We start from the raw sequence: 21,852 nt of genomic DNA, 5'->3' as shown, positions 1-21,852 counted from the left end.
TCTCCGTTGTCCTGCTTTTGATAAACTACAGAGCTGCTGCATGGCTGTAAATCACACTGAGTGTCATTAATTACCAGGTGGTGAATGTAAACCCGGATGTCAACCTTAATGTCTCCACATTTTCTACACTACTCATTCATTGTTTACATGGTGAGTGAACTTTGAATCGAGGGTGTGTATTATGGCTTCTCTCTCTACACTACCTGCAGTATCAGTACAGGCATGTCAGCTGCTGCTGCTCCTCCTGCAACACCAGTAAGACCCTGTTTAAAGGTAGGGTAGGAGATTTTAAAAACTCAGTGAGAGTCAGCCAGATTTTGAAAGTAAACACACGCCCCTTTCTCTCGGAGTTCACCCCGAAGCCACGCCTCCCAACCAGTCTGTGTCTTCGGCCATCATGCACGTACCTCTCTGGTGCGCAAAGAGCAGGAAGAGTGACAACCAGCCAATCCTCCGTGCAGGGGCGCCTCGCAGGATTGGCTGATGTTTTTAGTGTTTTATAGCTTCCACAGATGATTCATATTCGAAACTGACAAACTAATCGGTTGCTATTGGATTGTAAAGAGAAGTTACACTTATTTAACAAAAAGTGCATCAGAAGGAAATCTCCTACCCTACCTTTAATTACACATTCGGGTCATGTGTGAATGACGGATGTCAGCAGCGACATCATGTCTAATCACCTGTTCTCTGTGCATCTGTGTGTCTGCAGGTTTTTGAATGAAACAAACTTTTTGAATCAAACGTGTACAAGAAAATGACATTTAATCATTAAGCTATGAAGATTACAGCCATCGCATGCATAGTAACACACCAACACAAGTAACACTTCAAATATCAAAAGTTAAGAATACAATCAACACTTTTTAATTGGTGGTGCAATGCTTATTCAAAGTCATCGAGGAGGGACTCAGGTGTGCTGGAAGACATCACGTTAAAGACCCCTGTGTGTGCAACGTGGCAGTAACTGCCAGACTGCCACTTGTGCTTTCAGTTTATGTTTGTAGTGTACCTCAGGCCAGGTGTATTATAAGACGTCAGTTAACACCAGGAGGCGCATAATCTGATACATAAGGGCTTTAAGGTGACTCCACAACACACTGCCCTGACTTCAAGAATACAATCATGGCATTTCAGTTTTACATTATCAACTAGACAACTGTCATTTTAGAAAGGATTGTATGTGTAATTCAGACATTTTGACCAGTCAAGGTCCAGACCGCTAGGAGTAGTAATTAACGATGATGATCTCCTTTTAGTGTACTTGTCCTTTTTAAGTCATACAGTAGGTCTTAAGCTAATTGAAATGCTGATCTAAAGTGGCCTGACCTAAACTAATTTCTCACAACTTTAAAGGCCTAAAATATATCAATAATAATATACGATAAAATAAAAGTTAAAATATTAAAATCGGTTAAAAAAAAAAAATACACAGTACATTTCACAGCCCGTCCTTGAGTTTAGCTACAGAAAATGTGAACTACAAAAACAACTTTTGTTCAATAACCCGGATATTTTTGGTTTTCTTCAAAAAGCAGTTTTGAATTTTTAACAAACAAAAATAAAATCAAGTCTTACATGTTGCTGAAGGACACTACAAAAGATAGAAAAATAGTTCTGGTATTACAGTTGGCAGCAGACTGGCTGGGCTCAGAGGAGGAGGTGTGGCTGGTTGGTGCAGCTGGATTACATGATGGAGCAGCCTCTCTTGGCAGTGCGAAGGTCTCCCTGCAGAGTCAACAATCAGGTCATTGTAACACTAACACTGAGGTTTGGTGTCAACAAACAGAAATTCCTGGACTGTATGATGACGTTTAGTGTATACAACACTGTCAGCTTACATACAATAACCTGACACTGAGATACTACGTCTGTTTAAGGGCGTTATATAGGCCAGTTGAGTTGCAGTGCTACAATGCAAACATGAGGTCAGACATTGCAACCCTTTCTTGCAAGCGCAGTTGGACTAAAATCTCACCTGCTGCTGGAAGTCTTCCTCAATGGCCTCTACTCCATTGTCATCCTCCTCACCCTGCTCTTCTATGACTGTGCTGTAGGTAGTAGTTCTCTTTGCCACCTCCTGCCGCAGGAAAACACGCGCCAAGACACAATCAACGTCAGTACCATCACCGACAAAATGCATGGCTGGAGATGGGGGATGGACCTGTGTGTATGGTCTTACCTCTCCCTGAGGGTTGATCAGCACCACATGGACGTCGTCCCCTGAAGCCCAGGAGGACTGGTTCTTCCACACCAGGTCTGTGGGAGGCTTAGAGCTCACACCAGCATCAGACGCCCAGATCTACACTCAAACACAATGTTACAATTTTGCATTTGTAATTTCTCTTTAGATTTTAAATGCATTCTAATATGCAAAATTCCAAAGAAAAGTTTTTTTTTTTTTTTTTTTTTTAATTACCGTGACTTTCTGTCCAGCCTTCAGGACATATTTAGGTGTGAACTTGTAAGTGGCTGTATCATCTCCAATAGTCTTGGTCAACTCATAACCAACCATGGCCTGATCCTGAGTAAGACAACCAAGAAAAGCATTTAATGCACAAACATTCCCCCAATGTATCCTCGGCTTCAAACATGATAAAAACGCCCACCTCATCTCCGCTGTTTTGGAGGCAGATGAACTTGCCGTCTGTGTCAATCTCGTCGACGCAGATGGGTCCTGTGGCTGTAGCAGAGTGAGCGATGGACACAGAGCTGCTGGCTTCCTGTTCCTCCACATCGATGCGCTTCCTCTTTCCCTGAGTGGTGCGAACACTGCGACTGCTGGATGAGGCTCGAGACACTGTGACACGCGATGAAGGACTGGGAGACAGCTTCAGCCTGCAGAAAGGAAGCGTTACAGTTATTATATCCAGCTACTCGGTGGAGGTATACAACATTAAATAATGCCAATGTGACCTGGTGGGTCCTCACCTTTCTTCCTCTCCCTCCAGAAGCTTGCGGTAAGCATTGATCTCCATGTCCAGAGCTAGTTTAACATCCAGCAGCTGTTCATACTCATTCAGCTGTTGCTGCATCTTAGCCTGGATTTCAGCCACCTCACGGTCTTTTTCTGCCAGCAGCTTGCGGCTCATGTCTTTCTCCTGTGCCAGAGCTGCCTCCAGCTCCATTATGCGATCACGCCAACCACGGGTCTAAATAAATACATGTCAGAGGGTCAGTGTTGTCCTCCACACATTCCTAGTAGATTTAAATTTATACTTGGTTCTGCACAGCCAATTGCCTGATACTGTAGTCTGACATGCACCTTGCCAGAATTGCAACTCATGTCATGACAACACAGACGCACCAACTGCAAACAGTCCGCTTGTTAAGCATCACATTTCCTCCCACGCATTCTCAGATGCTAAAGTGTTCTCTTAATAGTATAGGCCCCTTTATATAGTAAGATAGGTAGACTTAACTGAGAACTACATATCTGGCTAAAACAAATAGTGTATCTCTGCATTGCCATTGCAGTAACAAATAAAAAAAAGGCTCTCTAAACACTGATATCGTTTATGATTTTTGTTTTCCTTATAATCAGCTCTTAAATTCCTTTTCAGTGCCTCTACTAAATACAATAAGTAAGACAAATGAAAAAACATGAAGAAATAAAATGAAACATGCTGCACAATAGATTTGAAATAAGATAGCACAAACCACAAAGCCGGACAAAGTGTTGTTAACAAGTATTACTGGATTACTGCTGCTAGACTGAACTAACTGTCAAAAAGTAAATGAAGTCAACCTCCTTTTGGAGTCCTGTCAGCTGGGCAGTGAGGCTCTCTATCCTCAAGGAGTACTCATCGAGCTCCTCTCTGGCCGTGCTGGCTGATGCATCGTTCATCTCGGCTATCCTACGCAGGTCTTCAAGCTGGAGACAAACATACAGATGGTCGGACCGTCAGCAACATCAACACAGTTTCCTTCTCATCGCACCCTGAAGGAGGAACTGAGAAGCGTCAGCGACTTCCTGACATGCAGGAAGTTAGTAAAGTGTAGTATGGTATGTTGTTCTTCTTACATGTGCTACTTGCAGTTTTACTTCAGTGTAATCAATGATAGTCATTTATACTATGCATGAAGATGAGTTAAACTGGTTTGCCAACATACTAAAGAAACAACAGAAGGCACACTAGTAATACCCTTTTATTGTTGTTTTGGTGTCAGGTAAGACCACCTCACTAAGTTTTTAGGTGCTTTTTCTGTTGCTGTGTAAGAGCTTACTGCAGAGCTCTGATTTTAAACCCATTTTAGATGACCTGTGCCAGAACACATCACTACTGCTCCTTTTCTGATTAAAAAACACATAGTTCTGTGTGTGTGTGTTCATACTCTGGTGCCATAGGTGCTCTCCAAGTTGTCCTTGTAAATCTTGATCTGCTCCTCATTCTGAGTCCTCATGTCAGCCAGGGCCTGAGTCAGTTTGTATTCATATTCTTCTTTCCGTCCAGAGTCAACCTCCACAAGTCTGGACTCGTACCGCTGTCGGGCCTCCTTCACTTCCTGTAGTACAGTGCACAGTCATCAGTCAGACAGTATGATCTTGATTGATAAAGGTTGGCAAAGGTGCAAACAACTTGTGTTTTATAAATAAAATCGCTGACAAATACAGGCAATCAGGTGTTTGCTGCTGTGGTTCCAATTTACTGCAGTCCTTTTTTTTAACCAGAGTACTTCTGAATTATGATAAAAGGACCAATGCAACAAAGTTCTGGTGAATGACAGCATGCCAGTGGGGACTTTAATGCATACTGTCTGTGTTTGTTCACACCAGAGTCAGCTCAGCACCAGACATCTAGCAAAGGCCTCATGCAACTGTGAGTTCTCTCACAATCACAACATGTTGTTGAATGAACAGCTGGGCAAACAAAGCAGTTTGTCTTGACCAAACAGGTTAGGTTTGGCCTTGGGTTACAAAATTGAACTATATTATTAGATACAACCGCTGTAAATTTGATGGAAGAAAAAAAAATGTATCACACTTCATGGTGCTGCCGATTTCTGCTGAACCATGAAAGGACACAACACTGTGTATCAATAAGTTGTCAATGCAATACAGTCCGTGCCTAGTGTCCAGAGCTTAATAGTAAATAAACCCGTACCTCGTGGTGCATGCTCTTACGGAAGTCCATTTCCTCAGTCAGGCTCTGGCAGCGGTTTTCAAGGTCCACACGCATAAGCATTTCCTCTGCAAGTTGCTTCTTGGCCTGAGCAAGGCCTGTATCCAACTGACAATACAGAAAACGGAGGCAGTGCTTTGAACACACATCTAGATGAATGAAAACTTCTTCTCAAAGAAAAAAAGAAAAGAAAAATTCTGTCTAATTTACATCAAAGCATCACAATACCTCCTGCAGCTGTTCCCGCAGGTCAGCCAGTGAGGCCTCCAGGCCCCTCTTTTCAGACAGTGCTGTTGCCAGCATGGCCTCTTTAGAGTTCAGCTGAGCCTCCAAGTCCTTCAGCCTGGCCTGGGCTCCTGCTGCCTCAGAATCCTTCTTGTTATAGCTAAAAAAAATGAGGGAAGATGTGATGAGTTAAAGTGTATGACGAGGTGGACTGGCAGTGACTGCTCAAACCCAAAGCCCAATAATACCCTAATTTTCACTTGCACAAAGAAAACGGGTGTGAAATATGTTAACCGGCTAATTAATAGCAGGTGCACACAATTTATTTATTTAAACAGTGACAATGTACATTATAGTGCTCAACAGCATGATGCAATGACAAAATTCGGGTTGAGGACATTTTTACTGAATAGGAGATGGCAGAAACATGCACAGCTGCTTTTCCTGCTTGCTATGCCCACTTTTATGTCAGAGAGTTAAGGGGTGGAGCACACAGATGGATTTTAATTGGGGGGGGGGGGGGGGGTCTCTCAAAACAACTAAGCGTTGCCCAATTGTCCTGCTCTAATTTGGCTCCAGCAGTGTTTAGAACACAAGTTTGAAACACAACAAAGTTTACACATTGGCAAAATACAGCCTGGGAGTTCCTATAAACGGACTGCTAGCCATACACACAAACACTGGGGAGGAGAGGATACAGAGAAGAGACGGCAATAATTCATATGATCAGTAAGTAAAAATGGTCCACAGCAAGGATGGGATTTAAACCATTTTACACTGAAATTCTAATGTGATTTAACTTGCCATACCACCCACCTACAGTTTGACCTGTGCTCATTTGTGAGCAGGTGGTTGATCGGTTTGATCTGGAACAGCTGTGGTGCCCAGTGTGCTCAGGGATTATACAATAGGAGCTGACAGCAGTCTTAACACTCTCTGTTCCTCTGTCCAGGTACACCAGCTTCCTGTTTGGTCACGTCCTCCTGGGTTATGTTATTGTGATGTGCCGCAATCTTACAACACCTGCACCGCCACACCCTTTACCGACTTACTGTGCTTTTCTTTTATTGTCTCATATCGTCATTGTGAGCCAGATTAACTCCATACAAACTAGCCAAACTACCAAGTTGTTTATAATGTTATAATCCCTACCATATCAGAATATCAACAATACAGCTTATAAACTGGAGCCTCTAAATTTAAAATCAGACTTATCACAGAACAGAAAAAAGCCAACATTACATCACACTCATCCATCTCCAGTTTGTAGTGAACTGGGCCCTCTAGTGTCTACCATATTTCATGACAGGAGAGAAACATGAGGACACACAGAAGCACCTCTTCACTCCATGACTGTATATGCATCACTGTCTGATTCTGCCCATGGCCTATGTAAATGTACTTGTATGAAAACCTTTTAAGATGTTTTCCTGTTTTAACAATGATCATAATAAATTCCTTTTAACCCCAAAATAAAATAAGAGAGGCACAGATTTCATTGTCAAAACACACTGGACATCCGTTTCCCAGCTATGAGCCTGGGTTAGCAAAGTCAACAATGAAACCGTTTCAGTGAGTTTGTGAGTGAAGTGGTCCGTTGGAGGAGTTCTGCTGGAACAAATATTTTCTCATGGTGTGCCTCAGGACTACAATGGGCGGGTGAGACTTCTGCTAAAGTGCACAAACTATGAGTGGAATGTAGTGCAGTATGCATAGACGCCATAAAAAAAAGTGATCTCAAAAGTGCAGCCAATCCGGAAATACCTTTAACCCTCATTCTTTCAAATGTTCAGCACAGAAACCATTGTCAACACAGCATGATGTAAAGTCTGATTTCAGATTAGTTCAATCACCAGTAAAACAGGGTGCACTTCTACCTTGCCTTGACCCTGCAGGAAAGCATAGTGTCAGTCCAGTGTCATCGTTCAAATATGTTTATTTAATTTTTTAATTGATTACTTAAAGTAACCAGTTCAACTCATCCACTCCAGAAGCCTAATCTATTCCACAAATGCACACAGCAAACCCTGTCACCTCTACTTTAAATAACAGGGGTGTGTTTCCTCATGGCCTTATAAGTGTTACACAATGCACAATCAAGTCATATTGCTAGAAGCCTGGTTAAACCAACACCAGCCACAAACAGGCTGTCACTGCCACCTGTGTCCTGCTGTCAGGGCATGACCACACACACAATACTTCCTCTGTTCCACAACATGCAACAGCGCAACAACTGACACCAAAGTATATCTGTACATCTTTCAGGATTTTATGGAGAATATTGTGTTCAGTGTTTCTGCCACATTCAATGGGCAACCGCAGCCGTCTTATTACCACACTATCATGCACAGACAAGACAATACACACACCTCAAATGATGTGTATTTTTTTAGAGAACTACAACTAACACATGTAAACTTGTCAGGGAATCACCACACTTCACATTGTTTATTGATGCAGTGAACAGCTGTGACTAACAGCTGCTGCTGCCAAGTTTTGTCGGATATAATGAAACACACCCAATACATATGTGCTATGCATCAAAAGGACTACAAGACCCAGATATGTGAGGTGTGTTTCCGTTTCCCCCAGTAATTCAATTTTATTCAGAGCCCATACACTCCACACCGCAGTTTCAGTTTATACCTAAAGTAGTACCACGGGACCCTGAAGGCATCATGTGACCTTCAAGAAAAACAGCATTTACTCCAGAGCTCCTAATTAATCTTTATTTTTAATAATATGAAGAATATGTCTGCATAGTTTACAGTGGACTCAAATAGTATAACAGAAGCCGTGTTTAGAATCATTTTCTTTCAACAACATGGCCAGCAGTGGGCGTGTGGGGAGCGCCGTTTTACATTTGAAAATTATTTGAAAGTATCTTGAGGTCACAAGTATAGTAAGTTTATTTACAGTCTTCAATCTAAAGTAATGCACAATTGAAATAAATGGGGAAAATCTGTATTCTTTCATAGGGCGAGTTTGAATGACGCTCGCTCGGGAAAACGTAAGGCAGGCTTGCGTGCGTAATGTTGCAAAAGTGGCTCGAAAATCAAAGTCGGTATAGACTACTGCCTTTTGCCAATCACCCTGCCCCTATTCCATATTAGGCCAAATAGCATGATTAAAGCGTTATGGGCTTACTTCTGCTGAAGCTGCTCATGGTCGGACTTGATCTTTCCCAGCTCAATCTGCAGCCAGGCCCGCTCCTTGGACGAGTCATCCAAACACCTTCTGGCGTCGGCTAGCTCGGTCTCATACAGCGCCTTCAGCCCGGTCACCTCCCGGCTCCTCACTTCTTCCTTCTCGTTGATTTGCAAGTGGAGTATATCGTTTTCGGACTCCAAGCTGCGGACCTTGTCTATGTAGACGGCCAGGCGGTCGTTGAGGTCCCGGAGCTGCTGTTTCTCCTGCAGCCTGGATATCCTGGTCGGGCTTAGCGGTGTGCTGCTGCCGCACGTGCTTCTCTGGCCGGTCGGAGTTGCAGCCGCGGTCGCCATTGTGGAAGAGTGGCTAAATAACCCGTATGAAGACAGCAACTAAACCGAACCAAGATACCTCCTGTGTAAGTGCCTCACCCTACACTAAAAGCTCAAAAACAACCTGTACTTCTAAACACTGTCCTGGAGCTATATCCTGCCTTTTCTTAACCGAAAGAAAGAGGGGTTTGGCTTACTAATATGGCGGCTCATTGAAAATTTTACGTTGTTTATCGGCAGCCAATAGCGTAGCTCGACGCAATGCGTTCTTTCATCTTTAATTTTGAGGATCGTTTGTAAGTATAACCGACGTGTACCGAAGCAGGCGGAGTCAAGTTTTACTTCATACTTGGATACAGCAGCTCCCCGCGTAGGTTGATCCGAGCGTCCCCGTATATTTCATCAAGCGCTTCCTAACGTTCCCCACAACGGCGGAGTGCGGATTCATTTTTTATTGTACTCTCCCTCCCTGTAGTGACTTCCGGACTATCACAGGAATTAAACAAGTGGGAAAATAGAAAATAAAAAAGACATGTCTGTGCTAATTCATTTTATAATATAGATAAATATAAATTAGTTACGTTTTAGATTGACTGTAGTATTCAAAACTCAGCTTAGTTTAGTTTTTTAGTTTTTTCATTTTTTTATTCTTCACCTCTGTATTTTTTTTCAAGGTCCCTATTGTGCCAAGTTTGTTAATGCTCAATGCAAAGGTTTGATGCTAAACTGTTTACAGTTTTCTGGTTTTTAATATTTTTCCTGAGTGTAAAGTAAAGGGGTTTTACAGTCAGTGTGTGACTTGTGTTGTCACGTCAAAGCCTAATCTGAGAGCAGGCCTACATACCTAACTTTGGCCGGCAGCAGCTCCATCACCTCTTTGTGCATTAACCTGGTATGGACTGTCCACAGCAAGATAGTAACAGCACTGAGCCATTGAAGAGGTCATATCAAGGGATGGGTCAACCCTTATCTTAAAGGGTTGAGGGCCAATAGTATGGAAACATCACTTAATAGTGTGAAAATAATCCGAAATATATAGGATCACTGTATGAACACTGTTCTTGGAAGTTAATTACATCAGGGAAGAGGAGTGTGCTGAATTTACTCACACACTGCATCATTGATGGTTTTTAAAGTTGTTTAGCAAGTGAATATTTCTTTATCTCCAGTTGATTGACGACAGTCATCAGTGCTACGTGCCTCACTCCCAGCACAGTTTAAAATCTGGCTGAAACAGGACTAATAAAAACAGACTAATGTGCTTTTTCAGAATAATTGAGATTATAATGACAAGTGTAAAAGTTGGTAAAAGTCACTGTTTAAAAGTTGGTATGCAACTTAATAAAAAAAAGCACAGCACCATATCTATAGGGCACTAAATACAGTGTTTTACTAAACAACAGTCTGCAATACTTTTCACATGCTTTTACAGTGAGTCTGATCCAACTGAATTAAAGTGATACTTTGCTGCTGAAAGTTCATAGATCTGTCCATGTGTGGCCCAAAGCGTTCCTACCATGTTACAATAGGGAAACAAGGCAGCTGCAGACAGCAGCTACGCCAGGCAACCATATCCTCACCGGCTGGCAGCACGTGACGTATAGTTGCAGGTCTACAGTCCACCAGATGGTGCATTTCATACTCTAAATTAAAAAAAAAACAGCAAACAGATGCACTCATTTGGAAATAATTTATTCAGTGTTACTCTGTTACACAAACAGAATCATGTGTTTCTCTAAATGTACTGCTTTAAAAGCAGACAGACACCACAGTGTACAGCAGCACACACTCACACAGAACTATAGAGCCTGTACAGTCCTGCATGTAGGCTGATGAGGACATTACAACTCTACATCAGCACTGGAGCTTTTTCTTTTTGTTTAAGTTTTTTTTTTGAACCAACAGTGCCTTGGTCATTGTTACAAACAGATGGAGCACGGGCCATGTAGGTTACAGCAGCAACAGGACCACGATACCGCAAATACACCACCATCATAGAGTGTGATGAGTGACAGTAAAATCTTAACAGTCGGAGGGAGATTCACATTAGCTGAATAAAGCAAAGAGTTATTTCAGTTCCATGCTGCAGTGGATCATTAATTAAGATTTGAACCTCAGTATAAAGTGTTTCAAAGCCATAACATTAGCAGTGTGATTGTGCATTTGTCCTCTTTGTATTGCGAGAAGCAGTCACTGCTCCTACATGTTACATGTTACATCACAGAAACAGCTGACAGTGTGTTTGGTCCGATGAGTTACAGTGCTAAGCATTGAGGGAAAAAAACATCTTATCTTCCACTTAAATATGCAGCCAGTGTATATTACATTATAAGAGGCAGAGTAGCTGCATTCATGGGCTCTAAGCACAGAGTTAGCTCTCAGAATTATTCATGTGGATGCAGTCTGGAGCTTATATCTAATGCAGGAGGGACGTGTGATTGTGATAGTGGATTTCATAACCCCTCACCTCCACATTTTAAGAAAAGCACTGATACTGATGCACAGTAATAGAGGTAGTTACTTCTACATGTCTGACTGACTGCAAAAGGAAACAACAGATGCTTCTCTCACTGCTGAAAAATAAATGTACAACTTTTTTTTTCCCACTTAAAATGACAGATTCGTTTTTTTGATTATAACAATACAATCATTTGCTTTGCTGCACATGAATGTTCCCCTGTTAGATTCAGCTAATGTCACACATTGCAGACAGCATCTGTACATGGCATGGTTTTAAACATTGTCGCACTGATACAGTATACAGTCCCGATGCAGGTGCTGCAGTGATGTTAAAAACTGGAACAGCTTGGTGCTTTGCCACAGGCTTGGTCTCTGTGGATGTACACCGGCTTTGTGTCCTTCTCGCTGTAACAAGTTCAGCTGATGTCCATTGCAAAGCTTATATTCAGTGGCTAATAAGCCAAGAAGTGCTGTCTCACATTTCCAAACCAACCACACAGATGATCGTTATAACATCACCTTTTCTTGTGATTGACCGTGTTGTGGTACTTCATCTACGTCACCTGAATCCTTAGATTCTTTGAGGATCATGACTGTGTATACAATAAGATAAAAAAAAAGAGTTACAGTGCCACTGCTGTGATGAGAGACCAGATTTAATAAAGAGAAAATGTAATTAAATTCTACATTTGGCATGAATAAAGGAGGACACCGCTGACAAGACTGTCACTGGGAGCAAAGTGCCCCTGGTACCTTGACATATTTGCTAAATACATTTCTTGATAAACTTAAATGTGGTGTGTGTTGTTCTCATTATTACCATAAAATAAAAATACAAAATAAAATATATTAAAATAATAATATTCCCGGATGTTGTTAAAGAAACAGTCCTTTCCATGTTTCCACTGTGTGCTTTAAGATACTATTGTCAGAGTGGGAGGCTGATATAATGTAAGACCTCATTATGGGACAGCCAGTACACTGAACATGATAGGTACATTCATATGTTCATTGTACATTCACTGGTTGTCTGTTTTCACACAGCACTTCTCTATTAAATACTGACAAAAGTCCAAGATTCACATTTCATTTCAATTATAAAATGTGTACTAGAAATGATGAACTGAATGTGAACAAGTCAGCATCCTGGTTATTACCATTTACTGAAGTTTGATTATGATCAGCCGTGAGGGAGTGCATTATTTATTAGCTTTGTATAAAATGTTAGCATGTCCCAGCCAGGTCCATCACCCTTTAAGGTCATTTCTGGTTGTGCTTGTGTGTGTTTGCAGATGTTTTCTTGTGCTGTATTGTCCCAGTGTGTAGGGTATTTATAATATATCATATCACAATAGATACATCTTTCACATTACTGTCTCTTTCTTCAATCTAAAAAAAAAACAATCTAAAAATTTATATGGCTCCATATGTAAGGTTTAATAACACATTTGTGGTCAAGTGTGGGCATTTATGCTTTGTGCATCCTCATAAAGTTATGGTATGAATCCATAAAGAGTGAGGTGAGTATGTGTACTAATGGCGAAGGTGAACAGCTGATGAACAAACCACACGTGTGGTGGAGAGTTTGGCAGTTTGTAATGTTAACATTAATAGGTTACATTACTGAGGGCATAAAATTTCACTCTAAATAATGATGATAAAAATGTTTGTGCATGACAAATGAGCACTCAGCTTCAATCTGATACCCTGTTATAGTGTGAAACCCTGTTCTCTTTCTCACTTATTAATTTCATTACAAAAATTAGAACAAATACAATACACTGTCAAGTTTTATCATTTCATGAACCCCAAAAAAATGTCATGTTCTTAAAGAGCAACTTAACACCAGGACTCAGCTTGATCATTGTTTTATATTGTTTGCCATCGCTGCTGAATTGGCAGCCTCACTCTGTGGTATTCTTATTAAGTGTGTTGTGCTGAGATAATAGACAGGAAATATAAAATCTACCATCCACATTTTACCTATAGGTTGTGGCAGTGCACTGGTTCCCTCTAATCTGCACCATGCTAAAGTGGCTTATCCAAAATGCAACAAGTCTAGAAAAAAACTTAGACCCACAGTGAATGTTAACTGTGAGAAGTAAGTCTATCATAGATCGTTCTTGAGCAGACACTCTGTGTGCTGTTAGTCCCATATTTAAACAGGATTGTACAGATAGCCTAACCCTATTGATTGTAGTCCTTCTTGCCAACAGCCAGGGCTGGGATCAATGTGTATAATGTAGATGTAACAGATTGGCTCAGAAACGTGGCGTTTATTAAGTTACTCTTTAAGCTACAATATCTGGTAGCTCACCATATCAATTAGTAGCACAGAGAGACAGCAGTGGGTTATAAGACAGAGAGGTGTCAGGAAGAAAATGGCTACCCTGTTTGACAGTGTCGGCCCAAGGTCATCTCTGATGTACACTGTCTGTCAGTGAACGCCCTGACAGTGTAAACGGTTCACAGACAGAGGCTGACAGCTTTCAGTAAGAAATACTTTGTAGTAGTTCACATCTTCCAGGAGACACTGAGCAGTACACACACATACAGTTTGGTACAAAACTTTGATAAAGATCACCCCTTCTACCACCGAGCCTGTGTCTGTGAGTGTAGTCAGTGCTGAGGCGAGGTGTCAGACCACATCGTTCTGCTTCTCTTGTATCAAAGTACTAAAAGCTGGCAACAATTACCAGGGCAGGTTTGTAATCTGATTGCTCCTAATTGGATCAGATACAGTGGGGTCCAAGAGAGAGAGAGAAAGCAGTACTGAATGATTATTACACAATGGTTTGGTACAAATAATAATATTAAAATGTTGATTAGAATATCTAATGAACTCCTGGTGTTTGCCTGGTGTTAAGGTCAGGTGGCTGTCCATTACAGCCTGCACTCCTTGGTCTTTGGTCTTCAAGGCTATGGGCTGTGTGTTGGTTCATTATCCTGCTGCAGTAAGAATCCTCCTCCTCTGAGACACAGCCTTCTTCTGACAGCACTGATTGGAGTCTTGTGGGTTTGAGTTGTGAAAATTGTACTGACGTTTCTTCTCTATCTGACAGTGTACAAGGCTTGTGTTGATCTTCTGATGGTCTGATCACTGATTGTGCTTTGGATACTGATCCAGTTTCCAGACTGCCATCTACTGCCTCCTATACTGAGGCCTCTTAGTTTACAATAACAATTGGACATAATTCTAATGCCATAATGCACTGCTGTGCAAGAAAACATGGGCACAGCCATGTTTATTGTTACACTCACAGATACAGGCTTACCTGTTGGTTAAGAATTCTACAGGCTGAATGAGAGTCGATCAAATCCACCTGAGTGTCATCTGAATGCTGCTTCAAAAGGAGACAACTTGTCATTGACACTAATCTGCTTCCAAAACACTCAGACTGTCCCTCTTGTGTTAGTTTACATGAAAATAGGACAGATTGTATGTGGACCTTTCACTTTTGGACCCCACTGTAGTTCTATAGTGCTTAATACAAGATATATAAGGGAGGAAGGAATGAGGGAAGGGCAGAGAAGAGGGAAAAAATAAGAATACAATGCAACAAAAGCTCACATAACTCCTATCAGCGAAACTTGTTTCAGCATGAAAGCAACAAAGAAGTGCAGACTAACCTACTGCAGGGAGCATAAATCGAGGCAGAGCTTATGTGATTTGAAGTTGCAACCGTTCTTGGCAAATTTTGAGACTGTTTAAGTCACTTAGCAACATGGAGAAAGGTTTGTTAATAAATAATTCAGAATATTCTGATATAATCTCAAAAACAAACACTAAAAAATAATCAAAGCTTCAAGTTTGAGTGTTATAACGAGCCTGGCAGTGCAGGCATACTGACATTCAGTCATGCTGTGTGAAGTCTATTTGATCCACATTGAGGAGAATGTGAGTAAAACACACCCATGTTATACTAACACTGAACTTCCGCTTGTGTGCATGTGAGAACAGAATGTGTGTGCACATCACAAAGGCAGTGTGAGATGAACAGACAGGTGTTCTGCCTGTCAGCGCCTTCATCAGCTCAAGGCAAACACATCATACAGCCCCCTCCTAGGCTAAAGTGTAGTCGAACTGGCCCTTCTCCAGACCATCAAGGCCATCAGCCCAGGTGGAGGTGGGCATGCTGCGGTAGGGGTCCAGCAGAATACGGAAGCACCGTACAATGAGGATGAGGAGGAACACAAAGAGGAAGATGACCAAGGCAAAAGTTGTCTTCTGCTCCAGGGACATGGCAGTGACAGCCGAGTTAGAATGGGACGAGGAGGAAGACGAAGAGGAGGAGGAGGAGGAGGAAGAGGAGAGGGCGACAAAATGTCCCCCGGCGGAGTACAGCAGAGAGGAGAGAGCAGAGGTGAAGGGCTCTCCCTCCATCATCCAGGAAGAGAAGTGTGTGGCGGGGACGGGACAGTGGCACTGCAGCTCCCACAGGGGGCGCTGTGGCATCCTCTTCACACCGGCCCGGCCCAATCCCTTCAGATGGACCTCATTGTCTGCAGGACCAAAGGAATAGCAGTAAAGGGTTCTTTCACAAAAACATAGGTTTGATGTATGCACACTTGATGAGTGTAACATACAGACATCCTTAACGTTTGTGTGTATGCTCATAGAAAAGGAACAACGTGCATATACTTTGCAGTCTCTTATGTTCCTTGAATGCAACCAGACTCTTTAACCCTGCTTCCCGTTGATGGGGCATTAAGATAAGTGCCATAACAAACAAGGTCAACAGCAGATCTGTTCTCCTTCTGAACCTGCCTCAATCTGTTCAGCCTCACAGTCACTGTACAGGGCAGCAGATAACAGTGCTCTGGGCCTGTTTCACAGATAGGGAAAACAATTATTGCACCCAGAGATAGAGAAACACATACAAAGAGCAGAGCTGTCAAGCAGCTGCTCACTAAGGTTAACAAAGGACAGACAAGGCAGAACAGCACACACTTCACATTCAACAATCTAGATGAAGGACTCACATGACAGCTTACAAGAGTGTGGAATATTCACCTGCACTCTTAAGTATGCAGAATGATGCTATGTTTCCATAGTAAACAAGTGATCATCTGTCAGGTTCCCTCACACTGAAGCATCACTATATGCTTCAAATGAGGGAGATGGTTTTTAGACTTATGGATTTGCTCGGGGGAGTAGCGAAACGTCTTGCCTCGATTTAACCTCTTGGCTATTACCTGGATGGATGAGAGTATCCACAGACATAATGTAACAGTATATGAATTTACTCCGGATTGTTTTCTAAACAAACAGGCTGCTTGTTTATTCACAGTGAAACATGAATAAATCAATCTTAAACCTGAGGGCTGACGCTTAAAGGTATGGCATAAAGGGTATTAAAATGTCTGTGGAGGAGTTAAAAAAACAAAGGTACTAGCACTAAAGTGCTCTATAAATAAAGATGGATTGGATTAGTTACAGAACAGGTTTAGCTGAATTTATCTGAAAAGTGGTTCAAAACAACCTAGCAATACTTGGTAACCTTTTTTAAATCTGCAGAGGACGGCAGCATTAAGACTTCTCTGTCTGTCTCTGGGAGCAGGCGGCATAGAAAGGTCAATGTGTGTCTTAAACAGCTCCTCTGGCTGTGAAATGTCAATTAAAATTCAACAGAGTATGTGGAAATGTAATAGCCAGAGGCAGAACAAGCAGGAGAGGAGATCCCTGAGACCTTGAGAAATATAGCCTGAAACTGATACAGTATAATATACACTAGCAGTCCAGGGGAAACAGACACGTCAGTGCATGCAGCTTTTTAACCTTATCACTTTTATTTATTTGAAAATCATTTAAATTATATATTTGTAACATTAAATGTTAAGAGTGAGACCTTTGGTACCATTTTAAAATATATTTTCATTTCAAAACTCACTCAACTATTATTCAGATATTAAAATATACAATTTTATTCCCACAAACTACTTTTGTGCAGTTTCTCATATTTCTAATATTTGTACATGGCAGGTTACCATCTCTTTTCTCCTGCCTCCCTCCCTCTGGTCTCTCTATAGCTGCATCCTAATTCAGGTCCTGCATCCCTGAAGGATGCGGCCCAGAAAGGTGTGTCCTTTATAGGACTTGAAAGCCACACTGAACCTGCTGCTCTCCAGATAAAACTAACCTCACATAAAACATGTGGTGCATTCAGGTGTTAACTGCAAAATGGAATTTAATCACATGGATGCTCCCTGGAGACTGCTGACACTGTGATTAACTTAGACAAGCATGACAGAACTCTATAAGATTATGCATTGGGCTTCAGGAAAGAAACAAATGACCAGATTTGTTCATCGGGAAGAAGAAGTGGGGGGTGCACATTCTCAGAACATTTTGAAAACATTTTCTCATCTCGGGAGCTGCCAAGATGGCGACCAGAGTCCGCCAAATCCAACTGCAAAACTACTCTTTAGTAACCTGTGTTGTACATCACGGAAGGTTCATCCATCTTTATTTCCAGTCTGTGGGTATCATCAATAATGCAGTGTAGTCCATCATCCATCTGTGTTATAGACCACTTTGCTGTACATGTTTGTTTCTTTACATAATCTATTTGTGTCCTCCTGTTTGCTGAAGCTCTATTTGTGAGCATAGATGCAGAAGTAATTAATCCACATACTCATAATTGGGCTGTAGACGTCAAGTAAAAAAACACTTTGGAACGCTGAATCTGACCCTGAATACCACACACACACACACACACAGAGAAAAGACACACTTTGGCACTCAGCTTTTTTGGCACTCTCTCAGTCGATCTGACTATTGATGTAAGTCTATCACATATTTATCAATGTTGGTGCTTGCTGGTCAAAACCATATTTTCCCATTTTTCTAACCTTTTTCCCATCAGTGTTGCTCATCTGCATGCAATATCTGAATTTTTTTAGACTCAAAAACTCATTATCACCCTAAGAATTCCCTAAGAAAGAACAGGCTCTAACTGGGTTCAAATGGGTCATCATGGCCACTTGAATGCGACCTGTCCCTTTCATTATGCAGGGACCTGGAAAAACAGATGTAGACTGAGCCCACACTTTACTGGATTAGGAAATTTTGAGTTTTGTCAAGTAGTTTGGAGGACTTTTTTTGAATGAATGGATATGACTTTGTACATCAAATTGATCTGATAAATAAACATGAATGCAACCTGGTACATTTGCACCTTCACTGCCAACTTTGCTTTAAATTTTCATGGGTGGCTGCAGCCTATGACAGAGAATAGCTACACAATGAATGGCAATATCTCCGGGAGTCTTCTAATTAAAAGGCACTGTTAGATCCTGTGTCAAATTATGACCCTCCATTCATTCATACAACACATCCACACACATCCTGGCTGGGTATACGTGCTGTATGAGCTTCACTCAGTGCAGTACAGAAAACGCAACATCATGACAGAGCCCTGAGCTGACGGAGAAGACGGGAGGGGTGCGGGTGGGTGGGTGGATGGGGGCAAAGTGAAGTTAGCAGCAGGAATCAATGTGACAAGGACGCTGCACCCTCAGATCACTTGTGTGCAAGTGTTCAGTCACACATGGCAGAGCTGAAACGTGACAGGTGAGGTCCGAGCTCACACATCCACATCGCTCAACAAGTGCAGCGCACCAACACCGACACCGACACTGACCGGCCGCACGCTGTCGCAGAGACGCTTCTAGTTGCGCACACACAACTGATAACACGCACATGCACAACACACAGTCTGATCATCTTCGTGAGGAAACAGCGGACTGATGAATACCTTTGTCTCTTTGCGCGGATGCCGGATCCATTTCCAGAGTTACAGAGGGGACCAAAGGGTTTGGCCCATTCTACCTTCAGCTCCCCGCGCACCTCTCAGCAGCATATGCGGCAAGCAGGTGGAACACAGCTCAGGACGATGGGGAGATCCGAGACATACAAAATCAGTGTGGTCCGTGTGTGCTGCTGCCCACCAGGATGCCATCCCAGGCTTCTGCGGGCTCTGCAGCCTCCCAGCCCGCTCAGCTGCTTCTTGGCTCCGCTGGGAGGAAGGGGCGGATCAGAGCAATCCACATCACCGCAGCTCTGCCCCCCCGCGCCTGCAGACAGACAGGCTCACATACAGCAGCTGCAATCTAACAACACACTATTAAAACTTGATGTTACACTAAAAAAATGTGTCCCAAATATGACCCAGACACAAGAAGACATGAAATAGTACAGCTTTTTTCTTTCTCATGTGTCTTCCAGGTACAGCTGATCGGGTGCTTTTATATCAGGGCAAGGCAGGTGTATTTTTAGCAGCCTTCAAACACAGAGGAACACACCTTTTCTACAGCAAACACTCTGGGAAATAAATGGAAGATAATGTTAGACAGTTAATCTAATTTAAAAAAGAGGGACCATTTAATGTAACCTTGTGGATCGAGCAGAGTAGCACCATTGCTGGATGAGCCTCAGGTGTGAGGGAGACTGTATAGGGTCATGGTCTGTGGGGTCTCCACCCAGGAAGGTGGAAGGTGGGCCATGACATGATTTGACTCCCCCCAAAAGGCAGCACATAGTTTGGACCAATTTGGCTCATTTCAGACTCAGAGACACCTTTTCATCCACTGCAAGGGAGCTACTCCAGCAACCATGTAACTTAAGACCAGACTGTGATGTGTTGTGTATTCAGGAGAGCAGACATCCTCAGAAACACAGGTACAGAAACAGCCTGCAGCATGGAATCTGTGAAATTCTCAGCAAAGATTGATGTTTTTTTTTCTTTTCAATGCATCACACCCTCACAACTCCACCGGTGCTACATGTGTTTTTAATTAACACTCTGAAAGAGGATAAAATGCACTCACCTAGAAACACACTTTAATGTGTAAAATTTGTGAACCATCACTTTGCAGAATTAGTAGCACAGATTAGGTTAGAGAGCAGACCTCCACTGTGAGGCCACAGATGAGAAGTCAGCGATATAGTGAAGTGTAGCTGTCAGCCTTAGGCCCTAATGAAGCCTTGGAATGGATCTACAACGCTGCAGCAAATGTCATGGGATTTTCCTGGAAGCTAATCAAAGTTAGACACAGAGGAAGCAAATAATCCCCCAGGTTAGAGTATGGATACAGGAGGAGAATAATATGAGAATCATCCAGTGCTTCCTAAAATCAAGCATATATCCGAATGAAAGCAGCATTTCACTTGGGCTGCTGAAGGATGCAGGAGGTGGTTCATCCCACACTATTATTAATGTGTGTGACCATGACTTTGACCATGTCTAAACAGCAATATGGCCAGCCAGGGGTTAACACATCAACAACACTATATGAATATGTGTTTTTATTGGGGACTGCTAACCCTGAAGACAGTCCAGATAAAAACACCATGATAAATAATTCATGGCATCTATGAACTGCACTTCATCGTTATCAGAACATCATGGCACACAGCGATGATAGAAGATCAATCTAAAGACATCCAGGTGGTGAGACAGAGAGTGCTGAAGGTTCGCAGCAGGTTTTCCTATCACTTCTTCTTCTTCTTCTCACTGCCACAGTGGATCAAACCCCTCACATAGAGAGTATAGGAGCTCTGTGGTATGAAAGGATTTGTGCCCCCAGGCACCATGAATCATTGATGTGAAGACACTGTATAGCCTCCCTCTGCTTAAATTGAAAGCTCAGCAGACAAGAATTTTACTCAACTCGCAAACTGGATCTGAAGCTGATCGGGTGATGTATACTTAGTCAGAATATTGAGAGACAGCTCTCCGGTTTTCAGGCCTGGACGAGAAGAGTTTCAGTTTAGTTTCTGAATGTTTTTGATGTACCAGTACATTATATTTGTGACATTAGAAGCGCTGACACGTGAAGGCAAACTGCAGAAAACATATCTACTTTCATCTAGCAACAGAAACCAGCAGAGATGACAGCATGCTCAGAAACAACGCACCAGACAAAAGGAATAATCAGGAGAATGAGCATAGTAATGGTTGAGAAGAATTGCATGGATGCGTCAATAGCACTGAATAAATAACTGTGGGAGATGTCTGTGTAGTAATGTGTGCTGAGAAGTTGACTGGTGTGAAGCATGGATCCAAATAAGCATGAAAAAGTGACTTTTTTTTTATTTGTGTAAAAAGGCACATTTACAGGACAAACATGACAGAATGACCTTTCCACTCAAGAGGTCACTGTCAGGATGATGTTTAGTTTTCTGTCTGATCACCTGACCGCCACAGAAAATAAATTAATCACATCACAGGTCACTGCTGCTCCCCCGTCGATCAGGCTGGTTTTACTAAACAAGCGCACAAAAATACAGCACATCTGTTATAGCAGGTGATTCATTTGCAAGAAATAAAAGAACAAATGCTTTTGCTTTAAAATCAAGACGTTATATTGATGACATGACGATGTTAACTGTGTCCCAGTTGCACAGTATAGACTGACATCAGAGGGAGGTGCTAAGCTGAGGCCTTTTTACATTGAAAACAGGCTGTGATTATTGACACAGCCACAGTAAAGCTACTGTACAAGTTGGCCAACATGTCTCACCATTTTGTGTATATATATATATATATATATATATATAT

General features: G+C 42.1%; 1 protein-coding gene across 1 annotated transcript; it reads right to left on the bottom strand.

The window, feature by feature from the left end:
* Positions 1-748: 748 nt before the first annotated feature.
* Positions 749-9,056, bottom strand: lmnb1 (lamin B1). Its single transcript, XM_028418349.1, has 11 exons — positions 8,496-9,056; positions 5,352-5,508; positions 5,106-5,231; positions 4,336-4,506; positions 3,749-3,874; positions 2,932-3,152; positions 2,610-2,838; positions 2,420-2,524; positions 2,183-2,302; positions 1,979-2,080; positions 749-1,728 (listed from the first exon to the last, which is right to left on the bottom strand). Exons 1-11 carry the CDS (start codon positions 8,849-8,851, stop codon positions 1,687-1,689), a joined length of 1,755 nt encoding a protein of 584 aa, XP_028274150.1. The 5' UTR covers positions 8,852-9,056; the 3' UTR covers positions 749-1,686.
* Positions 9,057-21,852: the final 12,796 nt, after the last annotated feature.

This window comes from Parambassis ranga, chromosome 12 (assembly GCF_900634625.1).
Source record: "Parambassis ranga chromosome 12, fParRan2.1, whole genome shotgun sequence".
NCBI classification, from domain to species: Eukaryota; Metazoa; Chordata; class Actinopteri; family Ambassidae; genus Parambassis; species Parambassis ranga.
This window is presented reverse-complemented; position numbering and strand designations above follow the sequence as displayed.